The sequence below is a fragment of the Microtus oregoni genome, unplaced genomic scaffold (assembly GCF_018167655.1).
Source record: "Microtus oregoni isolate MIOR12 unplaced genomic scaffold, Mior012 000023F_ref0000262, whole genome shotgun sequence".
Taxonomy (NCBI): domain Eukaryota; kingdom Metazoa; phylum Chordata; class Mammalia; order Rodentia; family Cricetidae; genus Microtus; species Microtus oregoni.
In genome coordinates this window covers 18,309,143-18,334,769 of record NW_024543082.1, presented here as the reverse complement: position 1 = coordinate 18,334,769, position 25,627 = coordinate 18,309,143, and the positions used below count along the sequence as shown (strand labels likewise).

The window sequence follows — 25,627 nt, the reverse complement described above, 5'->3', positions numbered from 1 at the left end:
CTGGAGACACAGCAGGCCAGAGCGATGACTCCTACTGTGTGAGAGACCATCTAAGCTAGTCAGGGTGTGAAGTCTGCTATTTAAAAGTAAAACCAAGAGAGCACCATGACCTGTAGAGTCACATCAAAAGACACCCAGCTCCAGTAGCTCTCACTGATCATATCAGAAACACCACAGGAAGAGTCTTGTGAGTAGGCAAACAGGTCCACTGAGGATTTCACATACAGAGAGAAAATCCAAGTGTTATTCTTTATTTCTATATATCTCAAGGGAATGCCACACTTGAAATATGTATTTAGTTGACACTTTTAATTGCTCAGTATTTTAATACAAATATAAGAAATAATACAGAATTAAATAACACATGAAAAGCATACCAAGTATATAAATATTCAGTTTAACAATGGAAACAACTTACACTTGAACTCCTAGGTCACTGCAAAGAGACAGATGAAGCAAAAGATACAGGAACAACTTCACTAGTCTTGTCAAAGGGTTGAGAATGGATGGTTCAGGATGCCTTTAGAACAAAGGGATTGTTTTTCCAGAGTTGCCTTCTCTTTGTGAAAAGTCAAGTCACAGAAAAAGAAGCTAAGGGAGAGAGAGAGCATATACACCTGACAGGGAATTGTTACGCATCTGTTTCATAATCTATTATTATTATACTAGGCAGGATTTGGGATGGCCTAAAGAGGGTGATAGTGTGGTCCAAATGGACAGGGAAAGCATGCTTTCGTAAAGATGTGAACTACTGGCTAAGACTAACAATATTGCCTACGTGCTATAAAAATAAGTTAAATGGACACGTTATGGTTGCCAATGCTACTTCACTAAATTCTGTCCTATTTTCATCATAGTTACCCTCATAGAAGCACGTGGAGAACAGCAGGGGGGTCAAGGAGTCTAGCAAGGCCAACACTTAGCAGAATCATAGCAGGTAGTAGACTAGATACTCAAATGACAGGGAAACACACCTGTGGACCTAAGAACAGAAGCAGAGGTGGGACACCAACAGAACGGAAAAGGCAGTCTCAGAAGTTCTTTGGACCCTTCTGTGTTATTTTTTCTCTTCACTTCTTCCTTTGTTATTCTTCATCTTTCTTTCTCGAATTCCATCAGGTTTCAGACTTTCGTGGCAAATTATCTGGTCCCACTCCTTTCTATGCTGTATGAGGATGAGGAAGCTCTGTGAGGTAAATATACTACAAGGGTTTTCCCCCCTCTGGTGGGAGTCCAAGTCAGCCTGAGAGCCAGCTTGGCACTTGTGATTCTAAGCCTGGTGCGTTTCTAACAGCATAACACTGCATAGTTCGAAGAAATCAAGTCCTACAACAGACCTGAGGCACACGACTTCCTCTTGGAATGCAAACACTGAGGACCCAGGATGACAGCCAGAAGTCAAATCCCTCACATGCTTGCTTCTGTGTCTTTTGCTCTTTTGAGGTCCCATGAAGAATGATCTTCCCCTCCTGCTTTCCTTTCACATCAGATTCAAGTAGACCAGGGAAAAACTTTCAGGGTTCTGGATAATTCTCTAGAGTTCTGGATAAAAGAAAGAGAAGTGTGTCAGTGCTGGACATATTTGAAGCAATTAACAACAGAAGGATTAAGAAACAAAAATTTCTTGGTGTTCGTTTTTGTTTCCTTCTCTTTCTTTCTTTTTCATCTTTTCCCCTTCCTTCCTTCCTTCCTTTCGTTTTGTTTAAGATAGAGTTTCTCTCTGTAGTCTAGGCTATCTTGGAACTCACTGACTCTTGTGAAGCCCAGAATGTTCATGATCTAGCAACAATCTCTCTACCTCTTTGGTCTCCCAAGTGCTGGGCTCACACACTGGCTGGAAGCAGACACTTCTAACCCAGTAATGGAGTAGAGATTCGCCTAAGACTACAAAGAAAGGTGCATGTTTAAGAATGCCAAAATGACCTGGGAGTGTCTCAATGAGTCCTGCTGAGTTTCATTTCCTCCAGACTGTAACTTGCTGAAAATCAGGTGGGGAAGAGTCATTAAGTAGACAGAAATATTTTCAAGAGTTATTAATTCCTAGCTCATAAAGTGGGAGGATATCAGCCTCCCCCATAAGGAATGTAGACAGTGAGATAATATGCTTGAAATTTTTAATCTTAGTACCTCCTTCCCTCTCTCTGTACTCTTAGGTCATTTTACTGGGTCTTTCAAAATTCTGCATATTTTAGATGCCAACATTTTCAGCAGCATTATCCGTCAATGTTTCATGAAAGCACGACCTTCCCTCCTAACATGACTGGGTATTTTAAAACAAGTTAAATATTATAATATAAAGAAAAGGCCAGACATATATTGGGTAATTGACTTTTTTAATTATTGTACTTAGCAGACATGAACTTACCCTGTCAAATTATTATCATATCATCTATTTAGTCTCAATAAACACTTCCTCTACTGCAGGTTAGTAAGAAGTGGTTTTTGAATGGGAAACCCTCCTCAGACCAAGCTTCATGTAGAACTGTTCTAAAGTCCTTAGGCTTTTCTCGCTTTGAGATTTCAAATGTGTGATTCTTTGCTACAGATCAACTATCTCTGCTGTCCTCCACACCAGGCTCGTTCTCTGTTTCCTGGTCCTAGTGTGGCCACCTCAGAGAAGCTGTCCTCAGATTACTCATCTCACATAAGTGGCCCCTGTTTCCCATTCATTTTCCCCTTTCATTGTATGCCATATATGGTTTTCTCACAAATCTATTTTCACTATTTCATTGTATCTTTATCCATTAATTTGTTTATGGTTTCTGTCTGATATATATATATATATATATATATATGTGTGTGTGTGTGTGTGTGTGTGTGTGTGTGTGTGCACATATGTATATATATATCAGACACACACATATGTGTTTGTGTGTGCATATATATGTATATGACATATATATGTCTGTGTATCTATGTATATATATGGTTTCTCTGATATATATGTGTGTGTTCATATATGTATATGTGTATCTATGTATACATATGTATGGATATGGATATATATACAATATTAGCATATAACCAGCCTACTTATCATCATGTCTCTTTCCTCCTCCAAAACAACTTAACCAAAATAATCCCACGTCTTCAAAATGAAACAAATTATACTGCCAATATTTTCACTATGTATCGATTTTTGTTTTATATATATATACCTTCTATCCTCTCTCCCTTCTCATCTTATCTTGCTCCACACTTTCCTAAACTAGCTGGTGGAATCAATATCATGTGTTCTCCCTTCCAATTACTCCCATTCCTGTGCTCAAATCAGTTTTCTGAATTCTGATTCCTCAAACCCAGCTTGCTGATATCTTCAAGTCTTTTTCTCTATCCACCTTCTCGAGCTTACCTCCTTTTCATCATTGGTGCAACTGGTGAAAATACACATTGATAAAACTACAAAGGACTACAGACAGTATGCACAGAAATCAGCATGTACTGGGAGTTTGCAATGACTCAGTGATCTGAATGGGTCTTTAATAGTGTAGGCCACTGATTAAATTGCTGGTAGCTTGAAATTTACCATGACCAAAACATTTGTACTAAATAATTTGGCAAAACCAACTCTACTCGTTGTCCCCTAAGCTAGTTAGTGCTGGCTTTTAGCATTTTTCTAATAGCATGCACTTCTTTTCAAATCTTCACAACTTTCTTCTTCTTATTTTTTACCTTGTAAATGTTCTCTTTATAAAAAGGTTTTAAGTATAATAAAGAAGTTGTATTCTTTAGCTTGATTTACCCATTCCACAATTTGTACATACATTCAAAGCACAGTATTGAAATTATTAGTACACACATTTTTCAAAGATGAAAACCCAAGTGATATTTAGCTTAAAATAATCATCAAAGGACTTACAAAATACAAGTCTAATCTTTTGTCTTTGTTATATAAATATGAGGGAAAGTTGTATATTTTGCAAACCAGGAACAACAGTCTTAGAACTGGGAACATTGACAGGTCACAGTGAGTTCTGTCTGGTTTGCTTATTAAAAAAAAAAATAGGCTGCCTTGTGGTGCTTTCTGATCTGTTAAAGCTTTCATAATATTCTATTGTGGGATAGAAGATTACACTGAAATTGTGGAAGAAAAAAAATTCATGAGGTGTGTTTGTGTGTGTGTGTGTGTGTGTGTGTGGTGTACATTAAAGTATCACAAGTATGGTACTTATTAGTTCTAATAATTTTTTAATAGTTATATTGTATATGACCTGCTGATATCAATTGAAGTTCATTGGTAGGGATTTTAAGGACTGATAAAGAAAATACTCAGGTTCTTAAAACCTATAATGGCTTCATAATATTGTTCTCTCAATATTAGAGACCCAGAAATCTTTATATATTTTTCTTTAGACAGTCTTTGATTATATACACCAGGCTAACTTTAAAATTGAGATTTCTTTGTGTTAACTTCTCAGCAGTTGACATTACAAACGTGTGCTGTCACGCCTAGTCAGAAATTTCCATCTTATTAAGTTACGATAGATGGGAAAGACCAGTTTGGCCCTGTCTAACATCATTTTACCTTCTCTTAAAAAAAATCCAAGTGGACTTACCTATGACTAAGCAATACTTGCTGCTTTGAGGAGCATATGAGTCGAGAGAAGCAGGAAGTAGTTAGAATTGAGGTTCCAATTAAAAGAACTGGTGTTGGTAATGTTACAGTTAGTGATGATTAATAAAGAACAGAAAGCAGAAGTTACATTTTTACATTAAAGACTTAAAACACAAAATATGATTTTGAAAATATTGAAAACAAAGTTTCGTTTGGTTGGAAATAAATGAAGCTTGAATGAGAAAGCCAAAGTGATGTGTTCAGAGGGTCTGATCATGTTTTTCATGTCCTTTGATATAGCATTGCCTTGAATAAAGCTGAAGCTAAGAAATTACGGGTATTGGATGCTTGTATTTGGAAGCCAGGTACCAGCTGTCTCTGTTTACTCCAGCCTGTCTTTGCATTTGTGGTACTATAACAGGGGTGTTCGACACCATTCCCATCATTAATACAGGAATGTGGGAAGGTAATCTGTTACATGGATGAGGAAGTTTTCCATGCAATTTAATTGCTGGCCCAGAAATATATGTGTTTTTATTAGGGGAAGAGGGAGGAAAAAGAGCCAGGGAGACATTCAACTTGAAAATGACCTAAGTGGTCATCAGTAGCTCTGCAGATGTAAGGGGGTATACGCAATGGACGAGGTCCGTTTGAGACACGTGGATAAATACAGGAAATAGATTTTCTTCTAGAACATGCAGAAAGGAAGATAGCCCTGAAGACACCTTGACTTTAGCCCAATGACTCCTGTGTTGGATTTCTGTGTTGGACTGTAGGACAATGAAGTTTTATGGTGTAAGTTATAATGTTTTTGATAATTTGATAGAGAAACAACAGAAAAACCAGTATTTGTTTTCCTTGGCCACGTCATTTGTGTACCTTTATAATGTAACTCAACCTCTTCCAATTTGAATAACTGCCTTTTTTTATTTAGCAATTGTATTCCTCTGAAAATCTAAGACTTGCTTAATGAACCAAGAAATATTATTTTTCAAATATACCTGTCTAGTGAAATTTATCTTGGGCTTAAACAAATATAACACTTGGTCAAAATGAACTTTAAGAAATGAATTTGAATACTTCATACATTTTTCTTTGAAACAGACAACAGTTTATAATGAAGGACAGCAGGAGCTCCTTCCCAGGCAGGAGAGGGGCAGGAGAGCAGCATTCTAGTTCCATCCTGCTTATGAAAACTGCCCATGACTTGCGAGGAGGCTGGTTTCTCTATCTGGGCTCCCATTTCCTAATTGAAAAACTGAAATTTTGGATAAATAAAATCAAAGAGATTTCTGCCTTTGATATTGTGGGGAGAGTTCATGCTCTATTTATGCTTATATGCTGTGAAATTGTCTGATCTATAATCTTGCAGACAGAACAAATCCTTTCATCTACTTTCAGAAAAGGGTCAGTGACATTGTTGGCTCATTGCTTATTTTGCCAAGTCATATAAATTGATCTGTTGTTGACTTAAGGGTTAGGCAAGATAAACTGTTCAAAAAAGTTGTGAGGGCATGAAAAGTAACCCTCAAACCGTAAAGCAAAAAGGAAAAGAATGTAGAATTTGAGGGATATTTTAAATTCAAGCCTAAAATATCACTCAAAGACAACATTTGTTTTCTTTCCTGACCCTGAAGTTCAGTTATCTGAAATGGAAAAAAACTCCCATGTTACCCCTTCACCCAAGGAAATTCCCATTTCAAAACACAACACATCAAAAAATAAAAATGGCAGCTTTGTGCTTAATAGGTTGTACATAGCCTTCAGAAGAAACAAAAACATAATTCTTTCTCAAAACATAGCTCACTTCTCTCACTTCCCTTGTTTTAGTGGCAGTCTTATTTTCTGATGCCTTATATTGTTTAAGACTTGGCTGACATTCATGGGGTACTAGTTACAATAAGAGGAAGAGAATTGGGAAAATACCTTTAAAAATTATTTGCAGATGATATGATAGTATACATAAGTGACCTCCAAAACTCTACCCAGGAACTCCTACAGCTGATAAACACCTTTAGTAATGTGGTGGGATACAAGATTAACTCAAAAAAATCAGTATTGCTCCTATATACAAATAATAAATGGGATGAGAAGGAAATCAGAGAAATACCACCCTTCATAATAGTCACAAATATAAAATATCTTGGGGTTACTCTAACCAAACAAGTGAAAGACCTGTATGACAAGAACTTTAAGTTTTTGAAGAAAGAAATTGAAAGAGATATCAGAAAATGAAAATATCTCTCATGCTCTTGGATAGGTAAGATCAAAATAATAAAAATAATAATTTTCCCAAAACTAATCTACAGATTCAATGCAAACCCATCAAAATCCCAATACAGTTTTTCACAGACCTTGAAAGAACCATAGTCAACTTCATGTGGAAAAAAAACTGAGAATAGCTAAAACAATCCTGTACAATGAAGGAACTTCCAGAGGCATCACAATCCCTGACTTCAAACTCAACTATAGAGCTATAGTGATAAAAACAGTTCAGAACTGACATAAAAACAGACACTTAGACCAATGGAATCGAATCGAAGACCCTGACACTAATTCATACACCTATGAACAAGTGATTTTTGACAAAGTCAAAATGGTACAATGGAAAAAGGAAAGCATTTTCAACAATGGTGCTGGTATAAGATTGCAAATAGATCCACATCTATTGCCTTGCACAAAATTCAAGTCAAATGGTTCAAGGACCTCAACATAAATCCAGCTACATTGAACCTGATAGAAAAGAAAGTAGGAAGTAGCCTTGAATGCCTTAGCACAGGAGACCACTTGCTAAATATGACACCAATAGCAAAGACCAAGAGCAACAATCAATAAATGGAACTTCCTTAAACTTAAAAGCTTCTGTAAGGCAAAGGATATGGTAAATAAGACAAAATGACAGCCTACAGAATGGGAAAAGATCTTCACAAACTTCAAATCTGTCAGAGGACTGATCTCGAAAATATATAAAGAACTCAAGAAACTAGACAATAAAACACCAAACAATTCAATTAAAAATGGGGTACAGAATTAAACAGAATTCACAGTAGAGGATGTCAATTGACCAAAGGACATTTAAGTAATTGCTCAACACTCTTAATCATCAGGAAAATGAAAATCAAAATAAATCTGAGATACTATCTTACACATGTCAGAATGGCTAAGATAAAAAAAAATATTGAGAACAGCTTATGCTGGAGAAGATGTGGAGTAAGGGAAACACTCCTCCATTGCTGATAGGAGTGCAAACTTGTACAGTCACTTTGGAAATTTGTATGGTGTTTTCTCAGAAAATTTGGAATCAGTTCACCTCAAGACCAGGTATTCTCCTGGGCATATACCCCCAAAAATACTCAATCATACCACAAGGACACTTGCTCAACAATGTTCATACCACCATTATTCATAATAGCCAGAAGCTGAAAGCTTCCTAGATGCTCCTCAGCTGAAGAATGGATAATGAAAATATGGTACATTTACACAATGGAGTATTACTTAGCTATAAAAAAACAATGGCATCATGAAATTTGCAGGCAAATGGACGGAACTAGAAAAAAACCATCCTGAGTGAAGAAACCCAGAGCCAGAAAGACAATAATGGTATGTACTCCTAAGTGAATATTAGATGTGAAGCTAAGGATAACCAAATCACAATCCACAGCTCCAAAGAAGCTAGGTAACAAAGAAGACCCTAAGAGGGACACATGGATCACTCTGGGAAGGGGAATTAGATGAGATCTCTTAGGTAAACTGGGGGGAGGGAGGTGATGGTAAAAGGTGGTAAAGGTGTTCAAGTGGGGATAGGGTCAGAGTGGGAGAGCAATGAAAGAAAGATCTGGGTAGAGAGAGCCACTATGGGGTTAGCAAGAAACCTGGTGCTAGGGAAATTTCAAAGAATCTGCAAGGATGACCCCAGCAAAGACTCCTTGCAATAGAGGAGAGCGTACACAGATGGCTTCTCTGTAATCAGATTTGTGACTACCCCAGCTATCACCATAGATCCCTTATCCAGTAACTGAAGGAACCAGATCCAGAGATCCACAGCTAAGCATTAGGCTGAGCTCCGGGAATCCAACTGAAGAGAAGGAGAAGGGAATATATGAGCAAGGGAGTCAAGATCATGATGGAGAAATCTATGGAAACAGCTGAGCCACGTTAGTGGAAATTCATGAACTCTAGACAACAGCTGTGGAGCTTCCATGGGAGTGAACTAGGCCCTCCATATGTAGGAGACAGTGGAGAAGCTTGGACTATCTGAGAGGCCCCTGGCAATGGGATGAGGATCTTTCCCTAGTGTATGAGCTAGCTTGTTAGAGCCCATTCCCTGTGGTGGGATGCCATGCTTAACTTTGATGCAGAGGAGAAAGGCTTGGTCCTGCTCCAACCTAATGTGCCAGACTTCAATGTCTCCTCATGGGATCCCTTACACACTGGGAAGAATGAATGGGGGGTGGGTCTGGGGAAGAGGTGAGGGGGAAAGGAGATGAAGTTGGAGCAAAAATGTGGTTGGAATGTAAAATAAAATTTAAAAAAATTAAAAAGGAAAATTTATTTATGCTAGCTCCATATAGTCACTCATTTAATAAATGAGTATTTATTGAAAAATATATATCACATATATAGCTACTTATATATAATGCCATGGCAAATGTTATGAAGGGATAAAGAGAAATTCCCAATTTGGGAAGGCAGGCAGAATACTATGAAATACCAACTGTATGTGTGAATCACTTCTGTGTTGATAGTGTTTGGGGCATCCTAGAAGTGCTATTTATTGAGTGAAGACATTGGGTGATCACAGTCTTTTAATTGGTCTGAAGGCCTTTGGTTGCTGTAAAATTAGAAAAGTTTGTCCTTATTAACTGGTGGAGAGGTCCCTGTATGGGTACCAGATTTCTTTATTTGATGTCACGAGATCCCAATGTGATTCAATCAATATTTCCCTACTGACTTCCTAAGAACTATAATTCTTAACTTTTGGGATAAACTTTAAAGTATCCTAGAAAATGAAAAGCAGAAATGTCCACTTGTGAGAAAGAAAGCTTACAGGTTTTCTTAAACAGCAACAATTTTATATTTCATAATATATTTGTATTTTATGAACAACAAATACAACAGTGCTGTTCCCATTTATTTATATATTCAAACAACCCCAAGTTATTATTAAAGAATGATATTTACCTTATTTCATCCTTTGCATCCCTTGTGACGACTCACCTCGCTCCTGATTTCGGTGACGTTTCCAGTACAATAAGATTGAGATCAAGACCAGAAGAATCACCAGAGAAACGATGCTTAGCAACAGTGGAATTGAAAACCAAAATCCTGCAGGGAATGAGGGGAGAATGGGAAAGGGAACTCAGAAGAGGAGGCCACAGAGGCAAAAAGTGAAAAAAACCACAAAGCCACAAGTACAATCACTTTTAAAGACAACTGAACTCTCACCTAAAATTATCCTGAAACACAGACCTGGTTATGTCTGTAGTCACAACCTCATTAATTTGTAACACATTTAGATATTAGTGACAGCACACATATTTCATGCAGTTACATATAACAAGATCTTTGCCAATGCCACCTAACATAATCCATAAAACATTCCGGGGGTTAAATGTTATTAATATCTAACAGACTTCAAAATGATACCACTCCTAACCTGGAAGACTAACCGAGCTTAATACCAGGGTAGAAAATGTAAGAGCCAAGCCTTAGTCAAATCATTTTGCCTCCAAAACTCATATTTTTTGCTATAGCTTACACTACGGTGACCGGTTCATTAAAGAAAAATGTAAATATATTAGGAGATATAAAGGGGAAATTATGAATCCTATGTTGCCAGTCATCAGAAACAATTCATTCAATGTTTTATTGCATTTCTTCCAATCTATGTCCTCATTACTAAATCTTTTTCCAGTAGTGCCCAGTGGAGCAAAACACTATCTCCTTGGTGTTGATAACACAAAGGGAGAGGAAGCTTCACACACCTTCACTATAATAGATTTTTCATGACTGAACTCAAAGCCTTTGGGTTTGTCTCATTTCCTTGGTTTCTAGAGCTGCATACAATGCTCTTGGCATCATCAATAAAAGTTCCATGGAATAAACAAACACTGTGCAAACAAGAGCAAACATTTCATGTAAGTCAAACTCAGAATTCTTGGAAAAGAACTAATTTTCCTATTGAAGCTCTTGTTTCTCAAGACATTGCTCTTGGCCTTGGCTGATCCTGAGGCTCTCTTCATGAATGTCCAAATGCAGCTCACGAGGCCCTTTGCCCAAAAGGTAGCTAAATACCCAATTTCAAACTAGCCTTGAATTTTTAGAGAGCCCAGATACTGCCATATGAGCTACTTCCTGGAGGCCACTGCGCAAGAAGATGACATGGACAGCTCTTCTAGGCTGTATTTATTGAAACATGCCCTGTACAGTTGCCATCATTTTAGGATGCTTATCACTGTGTGTCACTCCAGAGCCAATGCCTTAAAACTACAGAGAGAAAGCCATGCTTGTCAAGCTCCTAACTCTGAAACCAAGCCCTCTGTAGTCACTTACACACAATCCTCACTCCTGGCATCCATGAGTCCCAGGAAGGATTTGGAAAGAATCGTCTGAGAGAATAGAAAACCATATGAATGGTAAGCAATTTCTCTTGAAAGACTGATGATCCTTCAGATAGGGCCTTTCTCAGTGAAGATTATCCAAAGATTTCATCACAGACATGGGAGACGTGGGAGAGTTAGGAAACCTTCCTAACTCTCCAGAATGATCTGAGGACCCATATCCTTCACCGTTGGTACTTTTATGGTCTACCGTGGCGTTCTTACCGCAGTACTGAACACACGGTTTTGTGACTGCCTAGAAAATAGTTCCATGTTGATTGTTATCAGCTATATGTGTGTAAATCAATACGCTGTTTTCCCATCTTCCCTTGCTGGCAATTTACTTTCTGAAACTTTGGTTAGCTATTGGGTCATCCAAAATTATATATATATTTTTAAAAAATCCCAGAAAGGAACAATTCACAAATTTTAGCTCATGGGCTATTCTGAGTAATGTGACCACATCCCACATCATCTCATCCTACCCCACAAAGCACGTGGATTGCCCAGTGTATCCACACTGTGTATGCTGCTTCTCTTAGTGATGGAGTAGCTGCCTTGATTTTCAGATCAACTTCTTTTTTCCCACCACATGCTTATATTCAATGTTTTTTTTTCTTAAAGTGATTTTAAATACAAATGTTTACTAAAGCAGATTGCTATAATTGTATTTTCTTGATTGGTGTTTGTTGTTTAATCTTTTACCATGCCTAATTAGAGAGTCAACTTAATTATAGGGGTGTGTGTGTATTTGTGTGTAAAATATATAGCTCAATACTCTCTGCAGCTTCATGCAGCTACTGGAGGTTTTAGAATATCACCTCTTTGAATGGGGAGATTACATAGAAACCTGCTTTATTGCTCCCTCAACTCTTCCTACACTTGCCTCGTTCTCTCTCAATTATGTCCTTTGCTGAGCAGTTGAAAGTCTCTGAAGACCATGACCCTCTTCCAGGTACATAAACATAGAAGCACCAGTCTCCCTTGCCCACCTTCTCTTACCTTTGTCCAGAGTCTGCTTGTAGTCAGTCACAGTGCCCAGGTGTAAAACCTGGCATATCACCTCCTTTCCAATCTGAGTCTTGGGGTCTTTGACCCGGAGAATGCTGGTGACAGACGTGGTCCCATTTGAGTGCACGTGACTCTCGGTACTATTCTCAATTCCTGTCCCAGTGCCCTTCCAGGCGATGGCAGGGGCTGGGCGGGCAGTCGCAGAGCAAGTGATGTTTAGGTGGTCTTCAAAATAGTTGTAGTGAAGGAATACTATGGGCTGTACTGGGACAAAAGAAAAACAACATGGCTTGCCATCAGTTAAGCCCCTCACGTGGGTCCTGTGTCTTCCCACAGGGATGAGGGAAGGAGCCTTACAGAAAGACAGTGGGAGCTAGACAGATAAGGTGACAGCCCCTCTCCTGAATAAATCCCAACCCTTCTGGTGGAGAGCACAGAGTCCAAACCTCTCATGAGAAATACCATGTCCATAGTTTTTCTCTAGTAAAACTGACTGCTTAGAGAGAGAGATGAAGACAGGAAATGATCCTTTTCTCTTCTACACAGTATAAGTCTGTATCTGATGTGTGAGCAATATCTTCTATTCAATGTTCCTCAGAAAGAATTTGACATCATCCCCGCATCAGCACCTCTGCATGTGTACTCTGTACCTATCACTAGCACCAGGCAGGGCCTAGCTTCCTGAGCCTGTTGTTTCAAGGAATAGCCATTTTCTGCAAAAAGCTGCATGAGGTAGAGAAGGAAAGGATAAAAAGAAAGACTTGGTTGGAAGACATACCTAAAATGCAGGCTAGAAACCCTGAGTTCCTAACTAGGAAGACCAGAGAGGGACTAATAGAAGGGCCCCAGGGATCAACTTACAGAGCAGGGAAAGTCATTTAATTTTCCCACTAGCTTCAGCCTGTTTTTGTTGTCAATAGGCCTCCTGAGCTAACAACTTCATTCCTACTGGAATGTAAACCTTATTTCTGCCAACCTCTACAAACAAATGCTTTTGTATTTGGCCTGAAAGCTCACAAGTTAATTAGAAGCCAGTGGTAAGTGGAAGCTTGTTTGTGCCTGTAGGTTCAGGAGATAGGTAGATCCCAGTAGCTGGGGAAGCAGAACTGTGGAAGGGTGCCCAAAATCCAAGCATCAGTAAGTGCTGGGAGAAACAAAAGTAAGGAAAAACGATTGTGATTTTTATGAATATGATGTAGAAAGGGTCATTCATTGTGAGTGAGAAGAGGATTCCCAGTTTGGGAGATAGAGAAAAAAAAATGAGGAGAAAAAAACCCACCATAGAAAAAAGAAAAGGTATAGAAAAGAGAAAATATGAGAAGCAGAAAGGAGATCAAAGAAGAGAAGAATGAGGGAGAGAGAAAAAGGGGTGGGGGAAAATGAAGGAAGAAAATGAGAGAAACAGACAAAGATGTGAAAATCAAGAAGAAAGCCTAATATACTATTTGAGATAGTCTATCATAGATGAAGTAAGTAGAAGAGCCCTGCATCCAACACATTTCCCACATTCTCTTACCTAGTGGACCCCCTTCTTTTCCATGGCATTCTTAAAGCCTTGCTTCAATATGTGTAATGACTCTGCCAGGATTTTCTTCTCCCTCCTAAAACCTCTACCTCATGTGCAATGTTACAAAGTTATCCTTAGTACCACTTCCTAATGCTCCATCACAGCCCTGTGTCAGCAACGGGGCAATAATATCACCATACTAAACCTAGGAGATGTTTAAAGAATGCTTTGTACCCTCTTGTATTCATCAGTGGCGCCAGTTCATTATGAAAAGCCTATTCTGGCTGTGCCCTTGGTAATCTTAAAACAGCTTCCTTGAAATAAAATAAGAAAGATATGATATTGGCTACAGGTTAGACTAATCTGCCTCTGTCATTAGGTCCAGAAATTGCCAAGGGCTGTGGAGATAACATATTGCATATTTGCTGTCCAAACATCAAGTCAGAAATCAAACCACTTCTGTGGAGAACTTGTTGCCCTCATCATCGTCTTAAATTTTGTGACATGAAGACCCCACAGAGAAGACAGTTTCTGCCAACCAATTTAGTGCAGTGCCTAGAGCTCTCCAAACCCTGCAGCAGCAGCCACAATAGGCATGAAAGGCTAAGTGCCTTCTAGTGAACCTGTCCATGCTTATGACACAGAAAATCTAGGCACTACAACCACATTCCCAATGCTATTGGAAAAGGTATAGCATTTCTGAAAAGGAAAGAATGTATTCTCACAGATTCTCACCATAGAGGGTGAGGCAGGCTGTCCCTGAGATCTTCCCAGAAACAAAAGTATTGAAGAGACACATGTAGCAGCCCTCGTCGTCCAGGGTTGTGTTCCAGAAGGTGATGCTTGTGTTCCAGAGTCCCAGCTCAGTGATGTTTACCCTGTCTCTATATGCAGGCTGGACTACAACTCCATGGGCTTTGCTGTAAGTGACCATGTTTTCTGGGCTTACAGCTTTCTTTTTCTGCCATGTCACAATCAAGGGTTCCTGGGAGCGTTTCAGAGAACATCTTAAGGATGCAGGCGTGTGCAGCAGCTTTCTCTCATCCTGCGTCACCACTTCCACTACAAACAAAAAAGAATATTTCTATATTCAGAACCTCATTACATATATACATATACACATACATTCACACACACACACACACACACACATGGACTTCTGATAACAAAAAAGTTGGGAACAAATCGGATGAAACTCAAATATAGAAATGAACGAAAAAGGCAAAGACAAAAACAAAATGTATGTACATGCCTATATGTTAGCAGAGAAATGTGTTTGTTTGACTTTTAAAAGCAGAGGCAGAATATAATAACAAGAAAATGCTTAGAGACCAGAAACCATGAAGAATCACTGTGAGTCTGAAAATAAGTAGGATGACTGAGCAGGAAAATGCCAGCTGGAATAAGATCATTAGGTGAGTTCATGTGCACACACACACACACACACACACACACACACACACACACTGCAGAGAAAGGGAACACCACAAAGGGGGGAAACATCACAGACAAAGGAAGCATCACAGATGACACATGCTCTGGAAAGCAAGACTGAGCACAAACACACAAGGAGAGTGATGTACAGGATGATGCACTGGGAGGCTTGATATACCCAACAGGATCAAGAGATTTTGACACCGACTGATAATCTTCATATTCTCTATTTTCATTAGATGTTATAGTAATTATTTCTTCTCTACAATGCCAGCCTTTTATACATGACAAGTAACTTAATGCATTAGTATATATGTAATAAATAACCAATAGCAAATTACTGAAAATTTGAGAAAGGGAATATAATAAAAGAGGATTAATAAATGCTATACCCAAGAACTCACAACAAATGAATTCAGGCATTAAATCCATAAGCATTTTGGCATGAATATGGGTGAGTAAAAAAACAACATTGTAAATTAAATATCTATGTGGGACAGTGGTCTTGTACCCTGTAAAGATTTGTCACTTGTATTGGATTAATAAAATGCTGGTTGGCCAGTAGCCAGGCAGGACATATAGGCAGGATGACCAGAACAGGAGAATTCTAGGGAGAGGAAAGGCTCAGTCTGCAGTTGTCACCCAGACACAGAGGAAGCAAGATGAGAATGCCTCACAGATAAAAGGTACCAAGTAACATGGCTAACACAGACAAGAACTGTGGGTTAATTTAAGTTGTAAGAGTTAGTTCACAAGAAGACTGAGCCTGTTAAGGCCAACCAGTTTATAAATAAAGTAGGCCTCTGTGTGTTTCTTTGGGACTGAATAGCTGTGGGACCAGGCAGGACAGAAACCTCTGTCAACAAATGATGCCCATCTGTAACCAGAGATTGTTCTTATGTTTCCAGGCTACCCAGACCCGAAGATTTACACAGAAACTATATCAATCACAGCACTGCTTGGTCTATTATCTCAGGCTTATTATTAACTAACTCTTAAATCTTAAATTAACCCATTTCTATTAATCTGTGTGTTGGCACAAGGCTGTGGCTTACTGGTAAGGATCTGGCATCTGTCTCCTTCATCAGCTACATGGCATCTCTTTGACTCTGCCTACTCTCTCTATGTCCTTTCCAGCCTTCATATTCTATCCTGCCATAGGTCAAAGCAATTTTATTAATTAACCAATAAAAGCAACACATTTACAGAAGGACATCCTGCATCAGATATAGAGAACAAGAAATAAAAAAATCTTAATACTGTTCAACTTAGCAGATAGCTACTACTGAATGAGGAATTAGCAGACCAGAAGGCCAGACCATGGCATTCCCCCAAAATGTCACCTATAAGGATATTTACAAGCAAAGAATTAAAGTAAAACTCAAAAAAATAGACTTATGCATTCTAACATTTACCCAATAGGACTTTTCATATGTAAAAAGAAAAAAATTATAAAATGATGAAGGGAGCAATCCAACATCAGACAACATATTATTAATAAAGTCTCATGTGCCTGACAACCTGACACTGGGATATATAAAGCGATTACAATAGCAACTTATAAATTTAGTCATAATATTAGTGATTCCTATACATCTCTCAGAATCCTCAAATCCATAATTTTAAATCATTAAGGCAAAAATTCAAGTATAATTTAGAAAATATAAACATGTTTATATGTGGTATTATTTTTAATTTGAATATACTAGATCTATATGTCATCATATGTGTTTATATTTATGAATATATATTAGTCAGATATGTACACTAATTAGTGAGAGAATATATCATCTTTTCAAAGCACACATAAAATATTTCCCCAAACAGAATTTAAAATTGGCCTTAAAAATTTACTCTTTCTGAACACCATTTACACTGCAATAAACCAGAAATTCCCCCAATCCTTCTCAACTCTATAGGTAATTTCATAGCAAGATTCATAAATTATCATAATCAAATGGTAACCAGAACATAATGCACTGAGTGTCTGTAAAACTTGAAAGTATCTATCTGATGGACAGGTTTAATACTAACTACATTTACCGGGTACCAAAGAGACTGAACATGAATAGATGCCTGCTTCCAAACCTCCTCCTTCTTACATCAAACCACAGAAGGGAATTAAATAATAAAATGGTAGACAATATATAGACTTGCACAAAACACTAAAATTTGTTCTTTGCGGATAATCAAAAAGAAGAAATACTAACAAGTATGACCAGGAAATAGAACCTACACAAACATTCCCTAGATAACAGAAAACAAATGAGGGTGTAACATCCAGTTATACCTTTGACCACTAAGTATTACATAGCTGGTAATTTAATGATGGGAACTCCTTAAAGATGAGGAAGTTCTGGTATTAAGAACCCATTTCTGAGATTGAGGTTGCCTGAAAACTTTTGGAGATTTTACAGAATTTATTTGGGAAAAAAAGTGTTACTTTTAGAATGCAGATTCACTTTTAGAAAGTGGATCAAAACTAGAGCTGAACACATGGGTAAGCCTATGTTTGACTCTAGAGGAGCTCCCTTAGTAGAAACGTTGGCAATTATTCAGTGCTAGTGTGGAATCCTTTTCGATTCTGCTACTCGGTCAGTGGATCCTGTAATGGACATAGTGCGTCGGGGCTGTGGGTGGGGGTAAAGCCAGTGCAACACAGGCAGTGCCTTCTCCAGAGACTAATGATGAATGACATCACACCAAAAGTGAGAAACAACAACAAAACCAGCATGAACTGAGCAGTGACCTCCCATAAACAACAAGACAAATTAGGAAATTGGGAGAAGGTGGTCCAAGCATGGCTTTTGAACAGGAGATAAGGTAAGATTATACACCTCTGAGAGTCAGCATTTTTTTAAAATATCCTTTCTATAAAAAGTGGGTAAACTCAATTTTAAGGCTTGCCTTCCAGGAAGAATATGTCTATCTATTCCTTCACTCCAACTTTTCCCAGGTCCATAAAATCAAGTTCAGGAAATTGTTTTCATAGCTTTCTCCACCCAGTTCTGTGGGTGAAACACTGACGTCATATTTTATTTGGGAGAGGATGTTTTTCTTAACTTTAGTTTATCTACAGGCAGGGATAGCCTCAGAATGCCAAACTGCCCCGCTACTTTGAAAACAAAAGTGTGGAAAGCGGGCAGAAGCACTCTCATTACCCCAAGTGGGATGGGCGGCATGCTCCAGGAATTCATGCAGACAAGTGGGCTAGCCTAGCACACACAGGAGTGGCCAGCCTCCACCCCAGAAGGTCCCTGGGTGAAGAACTGAGCATCTTTACCTTGAGCTGTGCCCAGCGCTACCGTTGCCATGCCCCAAATCAGGCTGTAGGTGGAGAGATGGCAGAAAGGTCTCCTGAATACCTGAAGACAGAAAGCAAACGATAGAAACGGGATTGCGTTGGGAGGGAGCCAGGCAAGCCTCCTTATAACACCTATTTTAGGAAATGCTGGAGTCCGAGAGTTTACTCACCAGAGTTGCATGGAAACAGAACCCAAGGCTATAAAAGGACTAAATAACAGAGGACTCAGGATGTGGGGAGGGAAAGGCTACAGCGTGGCTCTTTCGTGGGCCCTGGCACTGTGAACCTTGCTTTGAAGCTACCATTGTCCAGAGCAAAGTCTAGAACACGTAGCCTCTCTGGGTCACGCTGCCTTAAGTTGTGAGAGAAAATACAGATGTCAGACAGATTACCCTTCCCACATAATCAGCCGCTGCTAATATTAAGGACAATACACAAAAGGAAAACACTTTTCAGAAACCTGTGACTTCTTTGGACTTTGCTGAGGCAGACTCCCGAAAATGCAGCCAAGGTTGTAAATACTAGAAGCCAGTACGAATATTAACTTCTTTATTGCTTCATTGCTTTATTTTTCTTTATTTGCCCAGGAATCCTTTGCCCTGAAAGATACCCCGGCACGTTTTAAGGGAATATTATTCTGGGCATTGGCTTGCTAGAGACAGATTGTTCAGATCAGGTTTTTGGTTGCCTCTGAATTGTTTCGTTGGATCTAAAGTACGCTCATTTTAAAGTACACAAGCAGAAGATGGATCAGTTCCTATATTTCATTTATTTATTTATTTATTTATTTATTATGTATACAATATTCTGTCTGTGTGTATGTCTGCAGGCCAGAAGACGGCACCAGACCTCATTCCAGATGGTTGTGAGCCACCATGTGGTTGCCGGGAATTGAACTCAGGACCTTTAGAAGAGCAGGCCATGCTCCTAACCACTGAGCCATCTCTCCAGCCCCAGTTCCTATATTTCTATGTTTTAATTAATTCACTATCAGTGTGTTTGTGTATGTGTGTGTGTGTGTATGTGTGTGTGTGTGTGTATGTGTATGTGTGTATGTCCATGATGTGGAATGGGCGTGGGGTTGCATGTTATCCATATGTGTGGATGTCAGAGGACAACTACATGGATTTGGCTCTCTCTCCTTTTACCTTTATATGATCTCAGTGTGTTGAAGCACTTGCTGGACAAGCTGGTCACCTGTCTTGTGTAGCAAGCACCTCAACACACTGAGCCATTTTCATGGCCACAATTCTATAATTTTATACTAAAAGAATGCAAGACATGCCAATTTTCTCTGTAATTTCCGTGAACTGAATTTCATTTTTATTTCACATAGCCATTCCAACTGGGGGTAGAAACTTGATTTCAACCAATGCTGTGCCTTCTCTGACCATTCAGCCTCCCACCACCCCAGCGCTCTACACAGGTCCCAATCTCCGGCACTGCATTAGCACTCCTGGAACTTATGGGCACCTACAGCACAATATGCTACAGCATGGGACTACCAGGTTTTCCATATAGACATCTCTCCCCCTCGTGTTCACTAAGACAGCCGTGTTTCTCTCAACTACCATGCCATATATTTGAACAATCCCCACTTCAAAGGCAAACGGCAGTTCTCTTGTGCTCTTGTGAACTCTCCCAGGTTCTCTTCATGCTGGGCAAAGAAATTCATGAATGCCCTCTCTAAGTGCCTGTGGCATTTTGCTACACTGTGCCCTTCCTTCTTCTGGACCCCAAGACCTCTGTGCAGGTTCTATTTTTTATTCCCTACGGCTGGTATTAGATATAATGTTCCTTTATGCATTCATGCTAGTGTATGGCCATAGACACTAGTCAGCCCTTCCCTTCTCCAAGACTGGAAAATACTCATCTCCCCGGGGTCAGAAACGTTGGTTCTTTCACCACCCTGGAATTCCGCAAGTCTGTGGAATGAACTTTCTCCTCCTCTTTCAGCCTGTGTGGTTTTAAAGCTTGAATGTCTAGGACCATTATCATTGCAAAACTTTGCTTTCTGAAACATTTCCACCTTTTTGTGATTCTTCCTCTAAGGTAGTAGATACATGACTGTCAGGTCTGAAAGACCAGGGGACAAGAATAAATGACAGGAACAGACACATAACAGAAAAAATGTACCAAAATATTTATTTCAGCTTTTAGCTTGCATTAGGTGCCTGAACTACTAATGATCCTAAAACTAACATTTCTTGAACACACTATGTACCTGGCACTGTTCTTAACACTTCAGATCAAATACTTCGCCCAACACTCCAAGAGCCTATGAAGAAGGCGCTGTTGAGACCAACGTTTACACAGTGAATAACATGAAGGAGATACTAACTGGCTTTTCTCGGGTAGCATAGTTAGGAAGTGGTAGAGACAAGACCCAAGCCCAGGCACGGGCTACACAGTTCACAACCATAAGCATGCCACCACACAGCTTGCCCTGTGCATAAAGCATTGTTCTTTTTAAAAATTCGGCACAAATATAAAATTATTTTGTACCGTCTGTTTCAAAACCATGGTTGTGAGGATTATCGAGCTCTTGCTGATTTGTCAGGACAAGATGATCACGTTTAATGATGTTTCCAGAGTCAAACAATCAGACAGCCATTATGAAATTGGCTATAAGTTCCCACCTGATGCCTCATGGAGTCCTAGGTGCCCATTCATTTGCAAATACTGGGAGCTCAGTGCCTACATGCATGCTCTCAGACCTCATATTGCTGTGTCTCCTCCTTGCATAGCAAGCTCTGCCACACCTTCCTTTCAGTCCCTTTAAATAGCCAAGCCCTCTTGTACTGGAGTTCCTTTGCCTCTTCCTTCTACCTAAAATATTCCCAATTGATAAAACATATAGGATCTATCTATCTATCTATCTATCTATCTATCTATCTATCTATCTATCATCTCCCTAGAATTCATTTGCCCACAATATTTTCATTACCTGCCTAGCATTTTCCCTTCACTCTCCCCAAAACTGTCAATCTCTTCCTTCTTCTTCGTAAATGGGAAAATCTAATACTTCAGTGTCATTGAACAATTTTGAAAATACTATACTCCCAGAGAACATCGGGTTCCTGGAGTTGGGGCATATATTATGTACATAGTGTCAGTGTGTCATTTGACTCTGTTTTGTCCCCCTTGACCCACAAGAATGCCGAAATTCACAAAATCTAGTTGCTTCAACAAGATATTTTGACCACATTATTCTTGCTCCAATGTATTGCTATAACAAACCCAGAGTGCACATACCATTCTGAATATTAACGAGGTATTAGCCTCTGCTTAGCCACAGTCTCTGCTACCATGGTAAATTGAAGCTTATCTCTAACCGTTGAACTGCAACCACTTAAATGACCTTGGTTTGGAGTTTCCCATCAGGGTGACTGTGAAAGAGTGGTTTATCATCTGACTCAGCTTCATTTTCAAGGTGTGCCTGAACTAAGTTCTGCTTTTGCCACTCCTCTACGGTGGGGCATTCTCATTGCCATAAAAACATCTTTGACTTATAATGCCTGCTTTCTTGTGGAATTAGGGTTAGATGGTAGAGGAAGACGGTGGTGTATTTTAAAAAACAACTCTGGGGGTGGGGATGAGCTAGAATAGTACAAAGTTGAGGCTGGCCTTAAATTTGCTATGTAGCCAAGGATAACCTTCAGCTGCTAATCCTCCTGTCTCAGCCTTCTGAGTGCTGGAACTACTGATATATGCTGCCACACCCAGACCTGGGAAATAAGTGTTTGGAAGGTCTGGAAATAATTTCAGTCTGCTACAAGGGTTTCTATTCCCTTCCCTGCCTAGTGGGAGCACACCAGTTTTAATGTCTTCCTTTCCACTGTATGGAATTGTTTTGGTTTATGGATGCCTTCTTACAAAAGAGCTATGACCTAAAACTTAGTGGCTGAATGGAGAATGTGTTACTGGGAGAAGTAACACACACATCTCATTGTCATGAACATTAATCTCATTATGTAAATTAACTAGTAGAGATCAACACTGTCTTTCTTAGAGTTTAGGCAGCAATAGAAGCCTAGTTGTCTTTGACAGGGTCTGTGGTTTGGTATCCTGGAAGATCAACAAATTATGTCTGGCTTTCTTGAGGCCAACTGTACCCTGTAGGTAGTTGTGTGTGGGGGGGCGTGGGTGAGGGATAGGAGGAGGACGAGAGAAAGAAAACTGGTATTACAGTCAGGGAGACTTGGCTCTGCCTGTACCCACTAAAAGTGTCATAGATCCTGAACCTCCATCACAGACCTTGTCCTGGTATTTCTGGAGCTCTTTCAGGATGGATGCCGTGAAAGAGATGAGGTCTCAACCCTGTGGTCATCTCCAATGCCACCACATCCCTGAGTGCTTTACTGTCTTCACCTACAGAGCCCCAGAGTCTTAGACTTTCTGCCTGGAACCCAACAGAGAGCCATAAAGGTTTATGCAGCAATATCCATCTGTATGGTATAGTTGGGTTTCCTAACATTCTTAAGGCTGCAGGAAGTTAAATATCCCATCATCTGAGTGATGATTAATATTTGCTAATTTTCATTTGCATGGACAATTTGTTTTGGGATACTCTAGTGTATGATGAATATGCCATGCCTACCTGTGACATCTCTTGACTTCGTTGTTCTAAGGTTCAAAACAAAGTCACTACCCTTTAGGAAGTTAAAAGCGGCAAGCTTCTTATAAGGATGCAGCCTCCACAGTACCTGCTCTGCCTCCCCCTTTTTATGCTCATAGACACCACCTTCAAAGGGGCTTGAACTCTGAAGTGCCCTAGGGACTTCCAGAAATTTTTCTTTATATTACTGATACTGTTTTACATCCTTTCTTATTTTGTTGGAAAGCTAGAAAAATCCAGAAAATGTATCCTCTTACTCTGCAGCCAAAGGGTCAATACATTTTAGTTTATCTTAAGAAATTCCCAGGGACAGACTATGGTGTGTTAGTTCCGCGGTATTGGTTTTTTTTTCTTTTACATATTATGCCTTTCTCTCACAATGAAACCAAAGCCCTAGCAAAGGCTGTAATAAGAAAATTATTATCTGTTTTCTGTAATGAAAATAAACTGTGTTCTGGGTGAGAAAAAAAACAGATGCACATATAAGACTGAGAAGTGGGCATAGGGATGGTGAAAAACAAAACAAAACAAAATCCCACAGAGACTGGGCAGCAGGCAGCCAAGCGTGAGGCTTCACTGTTAAAAAATCACGTAGTATTTATTTATATTCTCTTCTGGTTCATGCAGAATAATGGCGGCCTGTTTCCCAGGAAGGGGAGGGGATTGCTGGGTGTTAACCAGGGCAGACCCAAGCCAAAAGTGGATCCGAGATACATTAGGTAAGATACGTTATTTAACCTCCCTGGAGCCTGGAGGAAGATGACAGTACACTCTCAGGGTTAAATGAAGCATAGGTGACAAACTGAAAAATCCTAATGTTTCAATATCTGAAACTTCTGAGTACTGACAGGATATTACTATAGAAAATTCCACACTTGCCATCGTGTGATGGTCATAGTCACCGAAAGGAACTTTATAATCATGCCATTATCTGAGGGTCTGCACAGAAGATATCTACATGAAAGAGGAATGAATTTCTTTCTTAGTCTTGGGCCCCACTTCCAAGAGATCTCATTGTGCATATGCAAATGTTCTAAAATCTAAAATAGCATTCTGATGATAAAGATCCTAGAATCCTGCCTGCTGCAAAAACAGCAGTCATTTCACGGGGGTAAGGTAACAATTCCATGATTAAAACACCACTACAGCGTCCAGAATTTAGCAGATGCTAAAAGATGAACCAATCAAGAATTGACTAGAGAACCCAATCATGTAGACAAAGAAATCCTCCAGTAATTCTCACCAAGAAGGTGGATGTTCATTACAGCCTGGGTCTTACCTGACAGCTACGCACCTACTAGGTATATAGATCATCTCATTTCCCAATTCTTTCTAGGTCTAAATTTGTATCTTCATTGCAGCCACAAGGACTTGGAAGAAATAAGCCTCCCCCACCTGCCCGTTTCTTTGTGAAACAGAAAAGCAATTCCTTGTTCAAAGATTAAGAGCATCTGCTGGGCAGGAGACACCAGCTCACACACCACCATTCTCCTTTGTTAAGAAAGGTAAAGCAAAATCTGGCCTATGGTCTTGCCAATCCTATGAAAACAGTACCTTGGGTTTTAACTGCATTTAGATTTTCACCCAATTCAACCAGTTTCGTGTGTATAAAGAATTGAGCGTATCACCACCCATCCTTTTAAAAAATTTTATCTTGTAAGCAGTACTGAAGACTCAAAATGTCGCCCCCCTCTAAATATAGGACGACCACGGAGCTGACATCCTTTCTGAAGGTTGCTGCAACACTATTGGATGATGCTTCATGGCTTCCCAGGCAAGGGCCAAGAATGCAGCAAGCAGCAATATCACTGGGCTGTGCCCTGATGCAGATTAAGAACCAACACAGGGGTTACCCAGCACTACCCTTCCCCTTCTGGGAGCCATTGCGCACTAGCCATGTTTTCCACGCAGTGGGATCTGCAGCCAGGAGCAAAGCCGCCCACCCCGTGGGACCCGCGATCCTGGGCTTTCTCCTGGCCCATGTTCGCTTAGGCAGTCCCAAGTCCCGGAGATCCTTTCTCCAAGGAACAGATTCCTGTGCTGACTAGGCGGGCTCCCAAGAGCCACAGGGTCTGAATAACCCATTCCGCCCTCCTTCGATCCCAGACTCCACTCACCGGACTGCCCATCGTTGCTCTGGGTCGCAGCTAGACACCAGCTTCTTGGGGTCTGAGCTCCTCCACTGTGGAGGGTATCGTAGCAACACCTGTCAGCAGTGGTATTCAGCAATCCGATGTAAAGCCCCCCTCGGTCTGGCTTTCTACGCAGTCGTGGACACGCCCTCCCTCCCACCCCTTGTCCCCACCCCTGCCTTGGACCCAGGTTTTGCCTTTGCTTCTATTATTGTGACTGAGCAAACATAAAAGAATCATTCTATAGATTTTATTTATTTGCTCGTTTTAGATTTATTTATCTTTTTTTCCTACGCGAATGAATGTTTGTCTCCGTGCGTCTGCTCATCATTCCTCTCTGCTGCAGTAGAGGGCGCCAGATTACAGTCCATCGTACAGCTGGAAGGTGCTCCTGGCCAGCAAAAGAGAAAACTTGGAGAGAAGAGCAATGGCCTGGAGGGATGAGGGAATTCATACAAACACTCTGG

At 39.9% G+C, this 25,627-nt stretch overlaps 1 protein-coding gene across 5 annotated transcripts; it reads right to left on the bottom strand.

Moving 5' to 3' along the window:
• Positions 1–241: 241 nt before the first annotated feature.
• Positions 242–25,293, bottom strand: LOC121461924 (OX-2 membrane glycoprotein). Of its 5 annotated transcripts, none has more exons than XR_005976237.1 (7): positions 25,146–25,293; positions 18,390–18,471; positions 14,408–14,734; positions 12,157–12,429; positions 9,737–9,880; positions 4,557–4,644; positions 242–1,542 (listed from the first exon to the last, which is right to left on the bottom strand). XR_005976237.1 is itself a non-coding variant. In XM_041673288.1 (6 exons), the coding sequence occupies exons 1-5, from the start codon at positions 25,155–25,157 to the stop codon at positions 9,738–9,740; spliced, it is 837 nt and encodes a 278-aa protein (XP_041529222.1). In that variant the 5' UTR covers positions 25,158–25,293; the 3' UTR covers positions 242–1,542; position 9,737. The 5 variants fall into 5 exon arrangements, 3 of the variants coding, with proteins under 3 accessions (XP_041529222.1, XP_041529223.1, XP_041529224.1); XR_005976238.1 differs by lacking the exon at positions 4,557–4,644 and having other exon boundaries at positions 242–1,165; positions 1,338–1,542; XM_041673288.1 differs by lacking the exon at positions 4,557–4,644.
• Positions 25,294–25,627: the final 334 nt, after the last annotated feature.

Coding starts and splice junctions, on each gene's coding strand:
- LOC121461924 (XM_041673288.1), bottom strand. Junction 14,735..18,389: donor AGCGCTGGGCACAGCTCAAG/GTAAAGATGCTC, acceptor TTTTGTTTGTAG/TGGAAGTGGTGACGCAGGAT. Junction 9,881..12,156: donor CAAGCAGACTCTGGACAAAG/GTAAGAGAAGGT, acceptor CATTCCCTGCAG/GATTTTGGTTTTCAATTCCA.